General features: G+C 28.4%; 1 protein-coding gene across 1 annotated transcript in view; it reads right to left on the reverse strand.

Moving 5' to 3' along the window:
- The window catches only part of LOC148238103 (neuroglobin-like), a 108,065-nt gene that overhangs the window by 66,132 nt on the left and 22,116 nt on the right, over positions 1–19,817 (reverse strand). Inside the window, exon 2 of the mRNA XM_088205551.1 lies at positions 2,928–3,370. Within this exon, the coding sequence (XP_088061677.1) occupies positions 2,928–3,112 (185 nt within the window). The 5' untranslated portion in view covers positions 3,113–3,370. The remainder of the gene's footprint in view (positions 1–2,927; positions 3,371–19,817) is intronic.

Raw genomic sequence — 19,817 nt, forward strand, 5'->3', positions numbered from 1 at the left:
AGAAACTCCTACCTCACAATTGGATTTTCGTGTGCTAACCTCGGAGTTTAGCGGTTGTAAGGTTTTGCGACAAATCGCAACGCAATAACGTCGTAGCAATTCGTTTGATTTGTGAAGTTTTAGAAAACCTAGACGCCTGAGAACGAATTGTGAACGACTACGACGTCATTCTTGAGCAAAAGTTTAGTCGCTCTGAGAGCTTTTGCATATTATTCTGCTCACGTCGAATGCAATTGACGTTAGTACGTATGTTATAAATTCACGTGAACTTGAGGTACATATGTATGTGTGCAAACTAAGGTTTCCAACATCTGAACATATTTTATATATTGGTTTTGCTTAAAGCTTTTGAACTTAGTTTTAAACAAACACACATATTTGGCCAATATATAATATAACAGAAAAACTAAACAGAAACAATCAATAAGATATTTTACTCTTAGACCCAAAATAAAATAATATGTAACACGCACTTTTACACTAACTATAATATAAAAAGCTGAATACTTTTTTTAATATCAATATTACAATAACAATAACACTGCGATTATCATTTTAGAAATAAGCATAACTACAATAATCCGATAATCATTAGAATAAATTACTATGACTTTATAAATATTGCCCGTTGAAATTTCGAGCTTAGCTCAGAATTTATATTTTCTAATTTTTTTAACAATAAAATTAAGCCCCCTTCGGCTGTGATAATAATTGTGAGACAATCGTCAATACAAAAACAATATAAATAAACATTTGCGGATTATTGAGAAAGAAAAATAGCCCTAAATCAGGAGCGGGTTCTTAGATCACCAAAGCAAAGATAAAACCGCCGGCCGGTTAAAGAAATAGAAAATCGCAAAAAATGTTAGTAATTTAAATACATTCGATACACCGAGATCGAATGCATATTTTTTACTTTCGGAAAAGTTTCTTATCTGAGTGTCTTCTTTTATTACTTAAACAAAAATAAGACAGGTTCGAGTGTTAAAAAAATTTCATTCCCAGACCTTTTAATAAGTATGAATATTAGACATGAACCCGCCTCGACTTATGCAACGTTATAAAAAGAGTAGTGGTTGTATACCTTTTAAAAATATTCGTACAAATTTAATTTTATATAATAAAAAATGTTTTATAAAATTTCTCGGGAAATGAGAATTTTTTATTTTACATTTTTTATGAGAAATTCTCAAGAAGAAACACTAGATGTAATAGTGCATTGGTAGAGGAATATGTTTAACCCAATTTCTATTCCAGTAGAATATTGTTTAGCATTAAAAACTCGTGCTATTAATAAAACATAAATTTTAGCCACAATACTTATTTGTTAATTAAAATAATCTCATAATTAATTAATTTAAATCTGTGGCGGCCGTTAGCCAAATAAGATATTTTTTTGGAACCACTTTAAAACGTGATAAGACCTTCATAAAAATGGATATCATTAGCTAAATGCATTTTTTCAATAAGAGCCTGCAATAAACTTGTCATATTTTCGCACCGTGCTAGGGATTGCAACAGTTGTGAGCCATGCCGGTCAGTTGCTCTTGAGTTGTCGAGCACAAAAGAAAGAACGGCTCACTACTATTTTTATTAAACTCTCTCCTAAAAGATTTTATTAAGCCCTTGACTTGTCGAACTACAACGGACCGCCATTCCCAAAGCTATTGATAGCTTACTGAACAAAGACAGATCGATCAGGTACTAAGCACGTCTTTCATAAAATGTAATTTTAATATTTTTAAGTCTATTATCACGCATTTATACAATTCAATATATTATGTATTAGGCCATAACAAAGAGTCTGGTTTTACCCCAGATCATCGACATTAATCGGAGGACCGGAGACAAAAAGCATTAGATCTCTTCGCTTCCGACTCGAAATAAATGAGAGTTCTAACAAAATCGCACCAAGTACACTGAATCAAAGAATTTTAAAATCACAAATTAAAACATTATTGAACAATCAAAATTTGTAGGAAAATAAAATGTAACCATTTCTCTAATCGTATTTAATCTAAAATTAAAATATATAAATATACGTCAGCTTTTAAATTCAATAATTGGCTACATTAATAATAGTTATTTATATTATTTTGATGCTATTAGTATAATATATTTGCAAACGTACATCGGTCCAATAATTTATAAAAACAAATTAGGAAAAATAACGTTAGCATATGGTAACGACTAAAAATGGAATCATGCGTTTGATTACGCTAGAATTATATTTACGTTCGTTCAATAATGCAATGACTTAGCGTGCATACCCAAGCGTATGAACAAATTTATAATATAATAAATAAGTAATATTTTACGGTGCTACATAATGTATGAATATTTTTTTAAAGAGCTGTCTAAAACAATAGTATTTTGGTTGATTTGTATTATATATTTCTGACTCATATAGTGTGATTCTAAATCGATCAATAGATTCTACATCTAGTTTATCAAAGACAGATAAAAAAAATCAAAAATGTACGTTCTGTGATCTTTAAACAAATTCTCCCGAGAATATGAACCAAACTAACAGTGGATCGTATATTTACACGAGACTAAGCGGCGTTGAAAGCTCGCTTTCAATTTTTCAGCGGTGAAAGCTCGCGCGAATTTATTCACACCATAAACATAAAAGCTTAACTACGAAACTGCACCACTGAATAATATGATACATAGAACGTGTAATTTATAATAAAAAATATGAATACTATACAACAGTATAATATTTTCACAATGACCGCTAGAAAATTTTATTTCTATAATAATAATATTATATATGCTTCAGAGCGTTAAAACATTCAGTAATTTTAAAGGCAAATAGGCGATGGCTTATTCCTCACCCATATATAATTCTCGTGACATTAGTTATTCAGTGGTCATTGTGAATATGTTATATCCTAATATTATGAACACATGGCTTAACTCACTTGATAAACATACACACTCCCGTGGGCTCCATCGCTCTGGCTATCCCCTTCCAGGAAGCTATCATCGAATATTTCTGCTTGGCTGTCAGGGGCAGTCTTGGGTCCGTAGGGGCAGGGGCAGCCCCGTCCAAACTAACATTCGCCCCTCTCTCCGAAGCCGCCAACTTTCCTAATTCGCAACCCATTTTCACCCACCGATCCAATTACTAAGCAATCACAGAAATCGAGTATTATCGATATTTAATCCTAAATTAACTTATAAAAGCACTATAAACAAACAACTTGTACGAGCATAATGAACTTTTATTTTAAAATAAAAGCTGATCAAAGACTATTGACAGACAACTTTGAATCGACAGGGCACTTCATCTTTTGGAACACTGAACACATTTTTTTAAATATTATTATCAAATCACTCGAAGCACATCACTCTCAGGAACGATCTGAAACAAAAATAAATATATTATTAATCTTAAAGTTCAATAAACAATCATAATTAAATACGGGACTGCTTAATGCGAAATGTTTCTATTGAGATACTCTCTCTTTCCCTTTAGGTTTTCGCTAATGGAAAATACGACGTCAATCTCAATTCTCAAGACTTTGTAATTAATTCTGCGAGTCGAAACGCAAATAAAAATCTGTAAAGGGTTCATATAATATGCGGCAATATTTAAAACAGAAGAGCGCAATTTATCTGAATTTCCATTAGGAATTTAATAAAATATTAAACATTTATAATCGTATACAATTGAATAAAATATATACTATCGTCCTTCGATTTATATGGCAGATGTCACTTCAATAATATATTAATATACTAAGTTAATATAATATATAAATCGATATTTCATTTTATTCATATGAAGCTTTACAACCATGTGCTACATTTAGCTCATGAAACAACTTATTTATTATAGCTAATAAGCTGGATAATCTATAAACACATATATAATAAATTTCTGTATGCGTAAACAATTATAACATTTATTAGCATACACCATACGTATAACCTAAATACTTAAATATACAATTTTGAGTTTAAAGCATATGGTGCCATTTTTTATCTTCATTGGCCCGTTTTTCAATGTTCCCGAGAAATAAATTAATTCGCCTAGCGATATTATATTTTACCAACTTTTATATTATTATATCTCGTGGCCACACGCGTCTTTTCATACATACACCATTTTTATCCTCCGGCATAAAGCCACCCGAGCACAAAGAGACCCTTTGAGTAGCGTTTAGACGCCGGAGAAAAAAGAAAACAAGGTTTTCCGGACACTTTGAGATTGTTCTCGTACAGGAAGGTCAAAAAGTATCCGGTTCAAGTACGGCGGAGATGTGATACTATAAAAATAGTTTACTATTTTTTATTATAAGTTTGAGTTAATTGATTTATCTGTCTAAATTTTTTTTCTATATAAGTTAAAAGTCTTATTCAATTCTTTCCCATCTTGTAGAACCAAATTTTTTTAACAAGTAATATTTACTAGAGTTAAAAAATAAAAATTTTGTTTTACTAAAAACAGAAAATATTAATTATGTTTATATAAATAAATAATTCAAAAGTAACCAAAAAACTATGGCATCGTGAAAAATTTTTAAGAAAATAATACTACAGTGAAATTAAGACTGTAATTAAACCAAATATTATATTACATAAATTGTAAGGTAAAATGATGAAACAGTTTTTTTTGTAGTATTATTTAAATTATTTTAATGGTTTTATTATAAATAAATATTCATAAATTCATAAGTTACTCTTCTCTAAAATTAAAGCAAAATTATTTGCTTAGAAAAAACGCATAATTTTAACTAATCAAAGATTATCTGATTTCTGTATTAACAATTGCACGTTTTAAGAAGCTAAATATGCTAAGAAATATTGATAATTATATAAAAAAATAACTATACTTAGCAACATGATATTTTTTTCATACAAAGGCAAAAGTATTTTTATAGCATTGATCTCTTACTAATAATATTATTAATAAATAATCCACTCAACTAATGCTTCTCTCCAAATTTTTCGTAACATCTTCTAGGTAATTATTAATAACTAAAAATGTTAACGATCTATCAAACCTAAATTACTGTAATATACCTAAAATATAAATTTATTATGCATATGGAACATATAAATTAAACGTTTAATTAAAATATTAGGTAATATTCTTAAGAATTTTATGTCCGATGTGAAAATTCCTTTTTTTTACATTTTTTTCTAAAATTAGTTAGTCTAACCATAGTCTGTAATATTATATATTTTTGTTGTTATCCCTGATAAATTATTTACAATGCCAAAATCTAAATAAAACCCGAGAAAAGCTAAAAATATTAATTTTTAAGAAATAGTATTTATTTTTTATTGTTATTTTAAAGATGATTTTAAAAATTACTAGAAATAGAAAAAAGTTTTTCTTTTAAAACCACTTTTAATTTAATCATCTTTTTGTAAAAAAAATATATTTTGGAAATATAAAACTTATACAAAAAGCTCTTAACGTTCAAATATTATTATCTGGAAAACAATGGCTATTTAGAAAGCTATTTATTTGGCTAAGCAGCATTTCGTAAAACACAAGAATTCCCACAAAAATATTTTTCGAGACACTAAAAAAAATACGGTCAAGGTTTCAACCACCTGCAAAATTTATTCTAATTATGAGGTCACTCTAACGACTATTTTAATAAGAAAAAAACAAATCAAAAGTCTTGAAAGTTAAGCCACACATATTTTATTTACACAACAATGGAAAAGAGATCTCGTAACCCAAAAATTGCATTAATAACAAACTTACTCGCGTACTCTAGAACGAACATTACTTATAACATAAATATTCACAACTGCGAGATTATGTTGTGAATAGATCAAATGACACTAAAAAAACATTGTTATACATATCAGACGATGGTCGCTTGATAATGGCGCATTTACGAAAGATATGTAGTTAAACAATAACGCGATTGGATCTAAATAAGCCTATCTTCCATTGGTAAATTAAATCTACAATCACCAAAGATCAGAAGCATTTGAATTTTATAACTACAGGGACTATTCCATATTTAACATTGCAACCAGATACCTGCATTTTTAATATGGATATTTCAGTATAACCTTTATTTTGTAGAATAAATTGTAATTAAACAGCTTATACAGTGTGTTAAAAATTATGTGTGTATAGCAATGCAGATGTTAACAAATGTTAATAGAATATTTAAATTAAGTAAAATATATACTTCAAACATATATTTTATTATTTGTGCTATAATTTTTTTCTGATTAGAAAAATAAATATGAATAAATTATATAACACAATTAAAAATCTAGATAAAACACAGTAAAGTGTATAGAAGCAAAATAATTGTATGTTTCTTCAGTACTCTCACATTATTGTTCAAAGAAACGATAATTCAAAGCTTTAATTGTGTTTATTGCTTTTTTCACAATTATATAATAGTGTAAAGTTTGATATAATAATAGTATAAATATTGGTATTTTTATTTATAATATTATTTATTTTTTATTTAAATATTTAGAGCTGAATACTTTTGGTACAATACATATTTGGCTTGCATAGTAAAAAAATGGATAAATTTTAGCTGTAAAAAATCGATTTCGTAGGCGTATAATATATATTATACGCGGAAAAAAAACGCCATATGTGTCCGTGTATTTGCATAGTTCGTAAATATTTAATGTGGTCTTTTTATTCTTATATTTTCCGGAAAACCTCCGACTTTTTTCCCCTTTTTTATTAGTAGGCAGTATGCCGCCACCAATAAAACAACCATAAAATATTGCATATAATAATATATTTATCGAAACAGGGCGGTAAATCTATTAAATTATACCGCAGCGTTGAACGAACTCTAACTAGCAGCAAAATCAATATGCGCATACACAAAAAAAAAATGTTAAATATTTATTAAGCTATCCTTCATGTGGTTTTACTTGTGTATTTTAATGTAATTTTCGTGTTGGTTTAATATTAAGAAATGCCTTTTCGTAAGCGACAATTATAAAACAGTTTTATGCATAATAGATTCGTATTTTAGAGAAAGCCATTAAACAACGTCGCAACTTTTATATCTCCCTCTCTCTCTCACTCCCGGATATCCTAGAAGTGTAGTTGGAAAAGTTTAGATAGAAGGTAAAACATATTAATTCGAGATTTTGCACTATAAATTTTGTAAGCATGTCTGAAAATAAGACTGTGTTGCCAATTAAACTTAGGAGATAAGATCATTTACGTTTTAATTGTATATGATTTTCTTGTAGCCAGATTTAAGCAATTACTCTAATGTAAAAAGGTTCTTCTTTAAACATATATTAACTAATCATTGATATAGCTGCACCGAAAGATAAATGATTGCACAGAAAAAAATGATAAAAAACCATAACGTAGGTACATATTTTGCCACATTGGAATTAAAAATAAGCCACTCTTAGTATATGTTACATTTTTACGTTAAAAAATTAACTGTTTTTTTTTGCATTTCGAGTAATTATATTCAGTCAAATCTAACAAATATGTGCATTAAATCAGAAGCAATGATAATTTTTATGTATTAAAAATGAAAAAACTCACATTTCGGTCACGAAATCCATCGACGGGACTCACAATTTGAAGATTTCATTATAAAGATTATTTAATGACTGTTTATATAGTTTAATCAATGAAATCTTCTGATCCTTACAGACTTTTTATTTTTATAGATATAATGTACCTAGTTAATTACAATCCGAGTATTTATATTCAGTTAAATCGTACAACGCACACGAAAAATTAATGAAAATTATTGTCGCGAAGCAAAATTATTGATAACTGTTTTTTACGTTGCTATCGACTATTTTGTTTTATGTTTAAATGCTTAGTTTTCATTGGTCGAAACAACAGAATTTATTACCGGGGGGTTAAACAAACGCAATTTTTATTTTTATTATTAGTATATTTAAATATATTTCATTTGTTTACATGTATTTAAATACAGAGCGATAAGATTAACAGAATAACAATTTAAACGTAGAGCGTTTTATTATATATTTTTAAGTTCATGCCCGAATTGCATATTTCTTAGATCTTTAAACTTTAAAAAATCTTTAAAATCCATTCTAATTTAATCCGAAGAATTGTTAATTAAATTTTTTTTCAAAAGCAACTTTATATAATTAAAAATTAATTTACATTGTTTTATATTCCTAATTCTACCCAAAAACAAACTCTTGTACTGTCATAATATATATTAAAGTAATAAACGATTCCGAATATATTTATAAAATTAAAAACTTACTTTTTATTAAAATTTTTAATATCAATATTTCCATTTGGTAATTAAACTTACTTAGAATATTCTTCCGTCACATTAAATTTTTGACTACTTAGTAATGAATTTGTGTATTTATTAAATATCATAAGTAAACAGATGCGCGAAAATATTTTTTATGTATGTTTTAAAGCGTTCATTGTATATTTACAGGTATCAAAGCAGTAACTATTCAACAAATTTTATATGTAGTACAAAAATATTTTTTTAATGTAAAATTAATTTTTGCTTAAATCATTACTATTTGTAATGATTTAAGCAAAAATTAACAAAAAATTGAATTAAAAATAGTGAATTTTTCTATTTTGATTTATATTTGATTGTATTATATAAAAAAAACTACTTTTTTTTCAATTTTATGATTTTTACGCCATTTTAAAAAATATTATTTATATATTATTTAAACTTCGTCACTCATCCTCAAATTTATTTACATATGTATATCCCACGCCATTAACAAAAAACTGTAAAAAAATAAATATTTTTTTTTATTTTATTTTCACAATATACAGGCCACGCAAATACACGAAAAATTGTTTTAAGAATTATTAAGAAAATAATTAAATAAAAATGTTGTTAATTAGGTTTTCATTCTGCATTCCGATAAAAAATAATTAATGGTTTGTGGTGCACTATTGTCCAGTCTATGGCACACATGTTGTGTCATCGGCTTGTATATTGTAAATTTTTGTTTCAAACGTTTTTGCCCTCCTTATTTTTTTAACAAAGCTACAAATTGTGTTTTAAATGGCTGCCATTTAAAAAAAGACTGACCAACAAACATAGCCAATATATTTAAAATATATGTTTTTAGAATATATACTCAAAAATCTACATAAATACGGAAAAAAATATTTTTTTAGTTTTTATTTAAATTTAATTTTTATTTATAACCTGTTTTTTTTACTATTTATTATTTTTTAAATAGCTGCCATTTATATACATGATTGTGAATCAGGCTAAATAACGAATCTTACATCAAATCTAGTTTTATCCCATATTTTACATTGACATAAAGCACATATAAATCAAATTTTCCCCAGTAGAAGAGCGCAAAAAACAATTATCACTTCTCAGAAGTCAAAAATTCACGTCAAAAGCAATAAAATCGTGGCGTCGCCATCGCAGTGGGAACGCTCGTTACCGAGCGTTCCCACTGCGACGGCGCCGACACGATTTTATTGCTTTTGACGTGAATTTTTAACTTCTGAGAAGTGATAATTGTTTTTGCGCCCTACTATTGACCAAAATTTGATTTGAATACACTTTTACCAATACTCTAATATTAATAAATTTTGAAATAAATAAATCTCTCATATCAATTTTAATTATTTTTTTATGCGCTTCGTGTTTTAAATTTAATTTAAATGATATTTTAATATATTTTTTTAGTAAAAAGCTTGACAATATGTGAGTTCCGGCACCTTTTTTGTTTAAAAAAAAGCCCTGATAAACACTGTAGAGACATTGTGTCGTAAAGTAATTTATCGTTTCCCATTACGGCATCTTATTTTTAAAACAATCCCCATGCACGCCGATCGGACTAAATCGTCCATATAATTTGATTTTGTCGATAATGTGTTAAGCCCACCGTGGCACATATGTACGTCATTGTCATGCTCGTCCGACTTCCATCGATTCTCCGCGCATGTCAAATGCATTAAACGCGGAAGTACCACAAAACCTGCCGTGATTTGAACCTCATTGTAATCTCATCTTTTCCAACTGGCACATGACAAAAGTCCGAAACTGTTCGTATCTTTTACGGCTGATTTTCCGCAACTATGAATATTCAAGCGGTGGTCTTTGGTATTCGTATGGTGACAGTCGGCACGTCTCATTCGTCACGTCGACGCCATACAATGATAACCAGCATCGTAAACGTATTATGAGAGAGGCGTATTAGCGAGCCGACGCCCGACACGGCTCTAAGTTTGCAAGTAATGTTAACGGGCCTTATCTAATTGCCGACACAGACAAGGTACAATGTCGACGGGAGGTGTTTGCTTGGAATCTTCTGACACTATTGTCTGATAGAGGCCAAATGGATGTCTCTGAATTTTGGATGAATTCTGCACATACACACATATCAGTTGTTGATGTTGCTGTATTGGTGAAACGACTTGTTAAACGCTCTATTTAAAATTTCATTTAAATTGAAATAATAAATAAAAATCTATATGTATCTTGCAGATAAAATCACAAACAATAAATTAACTCACGTTTCACTGTTTTTAATTAATAAATCATCAGCGAGCAATTGTATCATAAAAGCGGTGAACTTTCCATTCGACGAATTGCGGGTCGGTGAATTTTCCATTTAAAAAATTATTGATCAATGAAATTTAAATTTAAATTAAACTTTGTATTAATCGGACAGCCTTTAACGGTCTTAAAACCAGCTTTTACATTAGATGATTTTGGAGGTGGAGTTAGACCCTAATACGATTGGCTCTTTTATACGCCTACCTTCTTCGAAAGAGCATTATAATAATATGTGACCTGACGTTCAATACTGACACCTACTTTTTATGTACATATTTTTTGTAAATTATTTATTTGCTGCACTAAACTAGTATTAGCTCTTTCAGCGTCTAGCTGACTGCAAATTAGAGTCAAATATAACATTGCCAAAATAAATATGGAACATAAAATTGATGAAATATCGCAAATATCTGAAAAAACGTCTTTAGAGCTGGCTGATAATAATTTTAAAAGCCATTTGTCATTAATTACCTCATCAGTGGTAAGTAAGGGTAGATAAAGTAAGACTCCGGATAACTAAGTTTTAAATCAGTCATGACTTTCTAAAAAATATAATAAATTTTAATACAAATTTGATTATATATTCAAATAAAATTCTCACTAGTTTTCAACTGCGTCTTACTGGCTGCGAAGTTACACCCCAAAGGGTTAGATAGCCAAAAGCTATTTTTAAATTCATTATTTTATATTATAATTTATATAATAACTGAGCTTTTCTGCAGTATTTATACAACGTAATTAACGAGAAGGGTTGGTTTACATCAAAAGGGGTAAAAATCACTTAATAGAGAATTTGTAATTTTTTTATAAGAAGTTCTTTAAAATAATAGTAAAGATAAATATATTTAATACGTTATTAGTTGATAGTTTTCCTGCTTTAAAAAAATGTTATTAAACACCTGATTTTTTATATATATTTTAATAATAAATTAAAGTTATTTTTAATGTTGGTTATTCTAAATAAACTTAATTTATTAAAACCATATAAATTTAATCTGTCTCTCTTAAGTTTATATATTTTCTTCATATATGTTAAATATTCATTATAACACGAAACGTTTCGTGTTTGCAAATATTTCATATTTGCATATAATATTTGTCTGTTCTGTACGTACACATTTACATATTATCTAAAATGTTTTGGTAAAGAAAATTCCATTATATTTACGTTTATCTTATACGCACGACAGAGACCTTCAATGATTCCTTAATCAGAATAATTTATTGTGTATTGTAGTGTTTCGAATAGGGGAGAAAGGAGTAAGGTGTGTTTTACATATTAAAAGCTTGTATTTATTCAATTTGGTAGCATAAGAGTTGTTTAACGTAATTATTGAATGTATATTTGCAAATTTTAATTAGGTCTAATTATTATAAAAATAGTCCCTAAAAATAATTTTAATCGTATTTTAATGACAGTAATTTAATATTTTTGAGCTAAACAAGTTTAATACCATGGCAAATTTATGAATAATAAGCTGCTGAAAGAAGAAAATTTATGCATTTAAAATAAAGGTGAAGGGAAGAATACTAATAGTCCCCTACGGACGACGAAAACGGACAAACAAATTTATTTGACAAGAACTGAAAATTATGAAAAGGTACATCTATTTTTTTCACAGTGGACACGTGATACGAATAAGTAAGACAGTTTGAAAAAATGAAAGTGATTAGGTGGAAATCTTCTATCTTCTGAACGATAGGCTCATTTATTATTCAGAAAGCGCAACTTTCTACTCTCTACTACTAGAGATGAAAAATAATAAATCACATTATTTTATAACCCAAATAATACTGTACCCATATTTATCCACTCTCCCCTTTTTATTAAAAGCAAGGCTTCAATAACGAACGCTTGACATTCAAGTAAAATATAATTAGCCCATTCATCACTTTATTATTCTCAAAACGACAACCATTTAGAGTTTGCCAAAGCCGTTCTTTCCTGGCAAACAATACGCCGTCGCAAAGTTCGTACTTATGGTCATCAATGCTTAATCCATAAACGGGAGATATCTTCATCTGCCATCTGAAATAATGTTTTACGGATATCCTGTCTACAGATGGCCACTGAGTCACTATTAGTGTTCAACAATCGGTCGATTTCGAAATTAGCAATTAGTATTGTGCGGCAAGGGCAATTAGTAGAGTAACCAACTGCTATTAAGTGTGCCATAATTGATACGTGCCATATAATCGATCGGTGCGGTTATGCACAGTCATGTTAGACTAATTGTATCGTCTAATGGTGGTTTAAGCCTAAGTTAACAATCGGATTAAGCGATAAGAGCTAAAAATGTCACCGTGATTTTACGTATACGTGATATAATTATACATAACATACATACCATGTATCTTTGAAACTTTAGAAACTACAACATAACTCTGTTCTTATTATAATAATTATAATCTTAGCACTAATTAATAAATAATGGTATCTTGCAATATAAATACATATTATTTTTTAAGTTCATATTAGCTCATGATTTATATTTACACCATATCAGAAGATCTTTCTATTAAAGGATCAATCATTTTACATTAATCATATTTCAATGAAATAATAATACAAAGCAATACGAAAAATATTTTGTAATTCAATCACGTTGCACGGATATCACGCATACGAGTGACCAAAAACCACCCTAGATACGTGTATTATATTTAAAAAAAAAAAATATTAAGCTGTATAGCTGTACGTGGTGTAACATAACCTTTAAATTATGAAATCGTGACTCTTAAATTTTTATTCGCTTGTAATAAATTTTGTTTTTAAAAATATTTACTATATCGTATCATAGTTAAATATAAATGAAAAGAGTTGTTAAAGCGTCAGATAAATTTGGTGGGACTAATGTCTTTTATAAAAAATTTACAGACTAGTATTAACTATAACATTATGTCTAAACATATGTCGTATAATATTGACTATCAAAATCAATCTGATTTTATTGTTGATACATTCTTTTGGACCTTCTGGTATATGGTCCATTAACTGAAAACCTAAAATCTCCATTAACTCGCCTTTCCTCAATCATTTTCAGGAAAGTCAATAATTAACTACCGCTTTCGCTTCCAGCCAAGGCTAACTCGAAAACTAATCACTGAACGTGTTTAAAACAAAACGCGATTAAGCTAGCTAATACACGTCCAATCCATTAGTCCATCGGCTTAATTAGCTTTCAGAACTTGGTTGAAATCTACATACACGCGCTGCTGATTAATTTCCAACGAATTCCATTGTATGGATAGAGGGTGGTGGCATGTAGCGGAGGATGAAATTCTTAGAAATTGCTCCACGCCTCCCTTCTTCAAAAGAGCTTCTATACTTATTCTCCTTCTTCCTACCCTCTTGTGTATTTCTTTCAGCCTGAAGCATCCGGGGCGTACGACTGAGGTGCTTCATATCCAAATTGTGAGGCGAATCACGCCGTTTGAGATTGTGACGGAATAAATTATTATCGTGCAAAATTGGGGCAATTTTTTTATTTGGTAATTTTATCGTATAAAACACGATAAAATTACCCTTTTGTATCGAAAATATTTCCCATTCATAACGCATAAAAGATCTATGAAAAAATAAACATCGCGAGAATCAGATTAATATATTATTTCAAGATTTTGATCTTAAAGTTCCGATAAGTCGATTTATATTACGAATTAAACCCAAAATTGTAAAATCAACAAAGACTTTTATATATATTTGATACCCATTATTTTTTGTAATAATACCCTAAGTATGTATAAACATTATTTTATATACAAATATATATTAAAAACAAAGTTTAAGATCATCTTATCTTACCTATACTAAACATATTTTATTTACAATCCACAGATATAAAATATTCGCAATATACGCAAATTATGAATGCAGCACAAAACCACTTGAATACTATAATGGCTTTTAAACGAGCCGCCGTGAGAATGCATTTAAAGGATCATAATATTTTTTTAATTTTTATGTGCAAAATATATTTTTCTTAGAACTGTAAAAATTTTAATTACCTTTATAAAAATTAGAGGTCATTTTAATGAGTATTTTGAGCAAACGAAAATAGTAATTAAAGGTCTTGAAAGTCGAGCCACTCATCAAGTGTATTCACAAAAATGAAAGAAAGGTCTTTGGATGGATTAAACAATTGCGATAATAATTGAAAATTTTGCGTGGACCAACTTATAGCATATAGACGTTAAAACTACCATTTGTTTGGAAAGGATGCATGCTAGATAATACATTTTTTTTTATTAATATTCTATCCTTTTATTACGGATCACAATAATTTCTTGCCTCTCTTAATGGTTTTAATCAGAAAATTTACTTCATCGAAGTATATACGTGCTGTAAAATTTTCTTGGTGTAATATCCAGTGAAATTAAGAGAGGTTTGTTAAATTATATTTCTTCTATAACAGCAAAATAAACCGCTCTTTAGATCTTCACAAAAAAGAACATCTATCGGTGTAAACACAGTTTTTTTTATGTCAACTTTAATATTTTACAGGAAAGTATTAACAGCATCGAGATGGTTTATGTTTGTATCTTATATCGCAAGTTGACAGTTTTGCCGTGTCCAAACGTCATAAATAAATAAGGAGAACAGACAGAGGCCAAGGATGCTGCCTTGCGGGACTCCCATTGGAGCTTTCCTCTTTGACTATAAAGGTTCTGCCACACGGGTAGTTGTCAATTATGAAAATTATAATTATCATACTCTGACCGAGCATCATAAACGTAGCCATCAAATCGAAAATTTATACAAAATAACAAAAAAAAATGACGTGAATGAAGCAAAATAATTATTTATTAATTGCTATTGCTCTACATGATACATTTATGGGATCTAAGAAATAAATATTATCTTATCGATAATGAACATATATCCTATATACATATATCCTACAGAACGTGTAATATTTATACACACATATGTATAATATATCAAAGGAGCTAACCAAACATCTTTCACCATTTGATCCTTTGTTTATTAACGCGTAACGTGCACGTGCTACCTAATATCTACCACAAATAATTATATACAGCAATATAAATATGCGAACATACATACGTTTAACCGTTAATTTTAACAAAATAAACGTATAGCAATAACAGTGCACGCGAAACGCTATAATTGTCAATTAAATTAACGTTTCTACATTGTTCTCGCGTTAAATTTTCGTTCCGGATATTTGGCGGACTGATTAAATGGTTCCCGCATTAAAAACTCGAACTTGAACTCGAAAGCGAGAACTAATTAGGTGGAAAAAAGACAATCGCCATATCAAGATGGACTACAACCATTGTCTATTTTTTTATGTTCGTATTTTTTTTTTTTTTTGATTCGCTCGAGAACGATTATTTCTTTGTTTCTCACAATCTGACCGATTCTGTGTAATAAACCTTGGCATTATGATTTTAAATAGAGTCGATGACAAAGGTTATTTTCTATAACATATACTTGTGTAGGAGAAGCATTGAAAACAAGATGGGAAAGTTTTTTTTTTCATTAAAAACAACGGCGAATATTACAAAGAAGTATCAAATTCACTAATATATGTATTATTAGAATAATATAGTGCCTCATTTGAATCATAATGTAAGTGATTGTTCATTGTAAATAAAATTTTATAATTTCTAAACTATATATAAATATAAACTATTTAATAAAGTATGTGATTTTTTATTTTTTAACGGGCATTGTATATTCAATAATAAAAATTTTATACGAGTATAATGAGATAGTTAACAAAGTACATTGATCTTGCAGGGCATTTAAAATGGTAATATTTATATATTCTGCCATTCAGACTTAAATTTGGTATTCTCAAAAAACATATATAATAAATTACTTTAGATTGACTAAAAATTACACAATTTTAGTATTGATTTAAAAGAAATATATATTTTAAAATCATCCACTGAGAATGTCCACAGCTGCACAAAATTGACTCAGAATGAATATTTTATAGAATTTCGGCAGTTACAAAGTGTTTTATATTTATTAGTTTTTATGATCATGGCATGGTTTTGCAAAATAAAAAATGGCATATTTAAGCTGTAAGCAGAGACTTTAAAAATAATACACAACTACGTTTTTCAGTTTGGCAGTTTTTTTTTGTTATTTAAGAAATTATTATTTTTTAAATAATTTACTATAAATATGAACAAAAACTTAACGAATAGTTTTATAAATATACGAATAAAAAATACTAGTTCATATTTTTGCGAATAAATTCAGTATTTAAATATTCAGATTGAAGTTAGTGTCCAGAACCTTAATAAATAGTAATCTTAAATTAGGTTCTTTGACTTCTGTAATGTAGTAATCCAGTATATGATTTTCAAGCTAATCAACTGCATTGTTGTTGAATTTTATATTTTAGCACTTTTTGCAATCACGTGAATCAAAACTTTTATATATAATATAAACCTTAGATTTACTACATTAATATATATTATAAAATTCGTTCCAAAATGAATGCTGTTTAATTATTTTCTTGTTATTGTACAAAACTAAACATTTTTTCTCAACCCAAATTTTTGGGGCATATTTGTCATTAACCTGAAGACTATAACTTAAGTTCCACTATATTTTTATATAATTATAATAATTTTATCAACGGTCTAAAGATTTCTTTAATTTTATTAGAAAAGAAGATCAACTAAATAATATATTATAGTATTTCCACATTATTATATATTCATTTAAATTTATTTAAACACAACTGATGAAAGAACATTTATTTTATTTAACTTTTTCATTAAAAAAATTTTAATTACTTGAGATAGCTTCATCATCGTATCTGCACTAATTACAGCTTTAATAAAATTAAATAAAATGAGAACTTTTCAAATTATTACTGATATAATTTGTAGTCTTTTTAAGATAAATTAAAATTTAACTTGTGCAGCACTTAATTTTTCAATCGTTAAAACCATTAAAATCCACTTTGCCAAAAGCAATTTGTAGTAGATTTAATTTTAACATACACGCGCATTATTAAGGATATTTTTTAAATTTTTCATCACAATAAGTTCCATTAATTTCTAAGGTCTTCTTCCATCGAGAAACCCAGTTAAAAATACTTTTTTATTCTTGATTTTTTGCCTCTATAAATTCTTTGAACCTCTTGATTATTTACACCTGGGTTCAGAACGTTTTATAATAGGCGGAATATATAAAAATCTGTCAACCAGAGATTGAGTGAATACAGAGTGTGATTTTTTTACACATATATCGAGCGTTGTCGGGCAATATAATTGGCCCATATTTGCTTATTAAATTTGGCTGCTTTATTTCAATTTTTCAGTGATTATTATATTTATTTGGTGCAATGCAAGATACGTGTCCTGGATCTTAATTTAACAAATATTCAGATAATTTTCTGTTATCATACAGAATCCACTCAAAACTGTTATTATACTATTACTTGCCACAACTATATTGTGTCCCAATTTGAATTAATGTAATAAAGACTCGCAATTCATTATTTTTAATGGGCGTTTAAAAAGAAACAATAAAAATATTACTTTCTATTTAAAAGAAATTTAAGGCCACAGTATTTTGTATTTAAAAATTACATATAGTCAAAATAGTTAATTAGTGCGTTGAATCTTTCTTAAGCGCAATCGATCTTAAACTGACTGAAAATTGGCAAATTCATGACATCACAACCAGGCCTGACGAGAGAATGGAGGGGAGGAAAGGGGACAAATTCCTGGGGCCCATTTTCCTTGAGGGGTCCGACTCATAGCAAGAATATATTTACAAAAAAAATCTGAAATGAACTACAGATTTTTGAGATGTATGTACTGATGTATTTCAGGTATATGTTTCTTCAGACCTTTTTATACATACAAGAAATAAAAGGAGCAAAACATTGCTTTCAAAAGCACCCACATTCTAGATAGTACTTTCACAATAAACATTATTATTCAAAGGGACAGATTGTAGTTTTTCAATGCGGCTCCTTTCGTGTTAAAATTTGTTTGCAAACTATTGTTGACTTGTTGCTTTTTGGGTGTTTAAAAAATATTTTAATATTATATATATAAAGCAGTACCAGCTGAATTATATAAATTTAATGTTTTTATAGATTGCATTATCAGTAATTTGATAACTGGATTAAATGCAGCAAAATAAATAGATAAAACATTAACTTTTATTTGGTTATTCTTAAATAAAAATCTAGAAAAAACAGTCACAAATCTATCCCGAAAATATAAATTTCAGTAAAATCATATCGGAATACATTTTCACTAGTAGATATATATTTTTACTAGTGAAAATATAAATTATCTGGCAGATTCTATTAAAATTATATGATATTAATTTTTCTATATGTAGTAATATAAATATATTTACATATGTTACAGTGAATGTATATTTTTTTGTAAAGTAATATTTTCACTAGTAAAGTTCAAATATATTTTCACCAGTAGATTAACATTTCTAATAGCGAGAATATAATTTAACTGATAGGCGCTAATATGCTGCTTTAAAATGTTTATAAAACTCAATTCAACAGTTTCGAAACGTCCATTTTCTGTTTAAACCCAAACCTAACCTAATGAGCTTTCTAAAACAAATTATAGTTTTTTAAGTCCAAAATACAAATTAAGCCAACTCATCTTTCTGGGGAAAATAAGCTGAAGAATTGAAGAAGTACAGACAGACATCGCATCGCATGTCTGCATTTCGATATTAAGCAATGTTTTAAAAATATGGTAGCTATCCTTACCGATATTACAATGGATTTCTAATATAAGAAGGCTGAGCAAAGTATATTCAAACCGAATTTTGGTCAATGGGAGGGCGCAAAAACAATTATCCCTTCTCAGAAGTTAAAAATTCACGTCAAAAGCAATAAAATCGTGTCGGCGTCGTCGCAGTGGGAACGCTCGGTAACGAGCGTTCCCACTGCGATGGTGACGGCACGATTTTATTGCTTTTGACGTGGATTTTTAACTTCTGAGAAGTGATAATTGTTTTTTGCGCTCTCCTATTGGTCAAAATTTGGTTTAGATGTGCCTTTTTTGATTCTCACTCGTAATATTGTAATAAAAAGTATTAATATAAACGCTTGATGATCGAACGTTTTTACCGCTATGACACAATTTTATTGCTTTTTACCTAAATTCACTAAATGGCAACACTGAGCAACAAAAAACACGACTAATTATCAAGTAAAATATATATTTTTATTAATTTGAATGCCTAATAAAATATCTTGCATAATATATGATTTCATAAAATATGTCGCAACGGTGGCTAATTTTTATATTTACTTGTTG

The sequence above is a fragment of the Plectrocnemia conspersa genome, unplaced genomic scaffold (assembly GCF_051122295.1).
Source record: "Plectrocnemia conspersa isolate PC_06_02 unplaced genomic scaffold, ASM5112229v1 ptg000002l, whole genome shotgun sequence".
NCBI lineage: Eukaryota > Metazoa > Arthropoda > Insecta > Trichoptera > Polycentropodidae > Plectrocnemia > Plectrocnemia conspersa.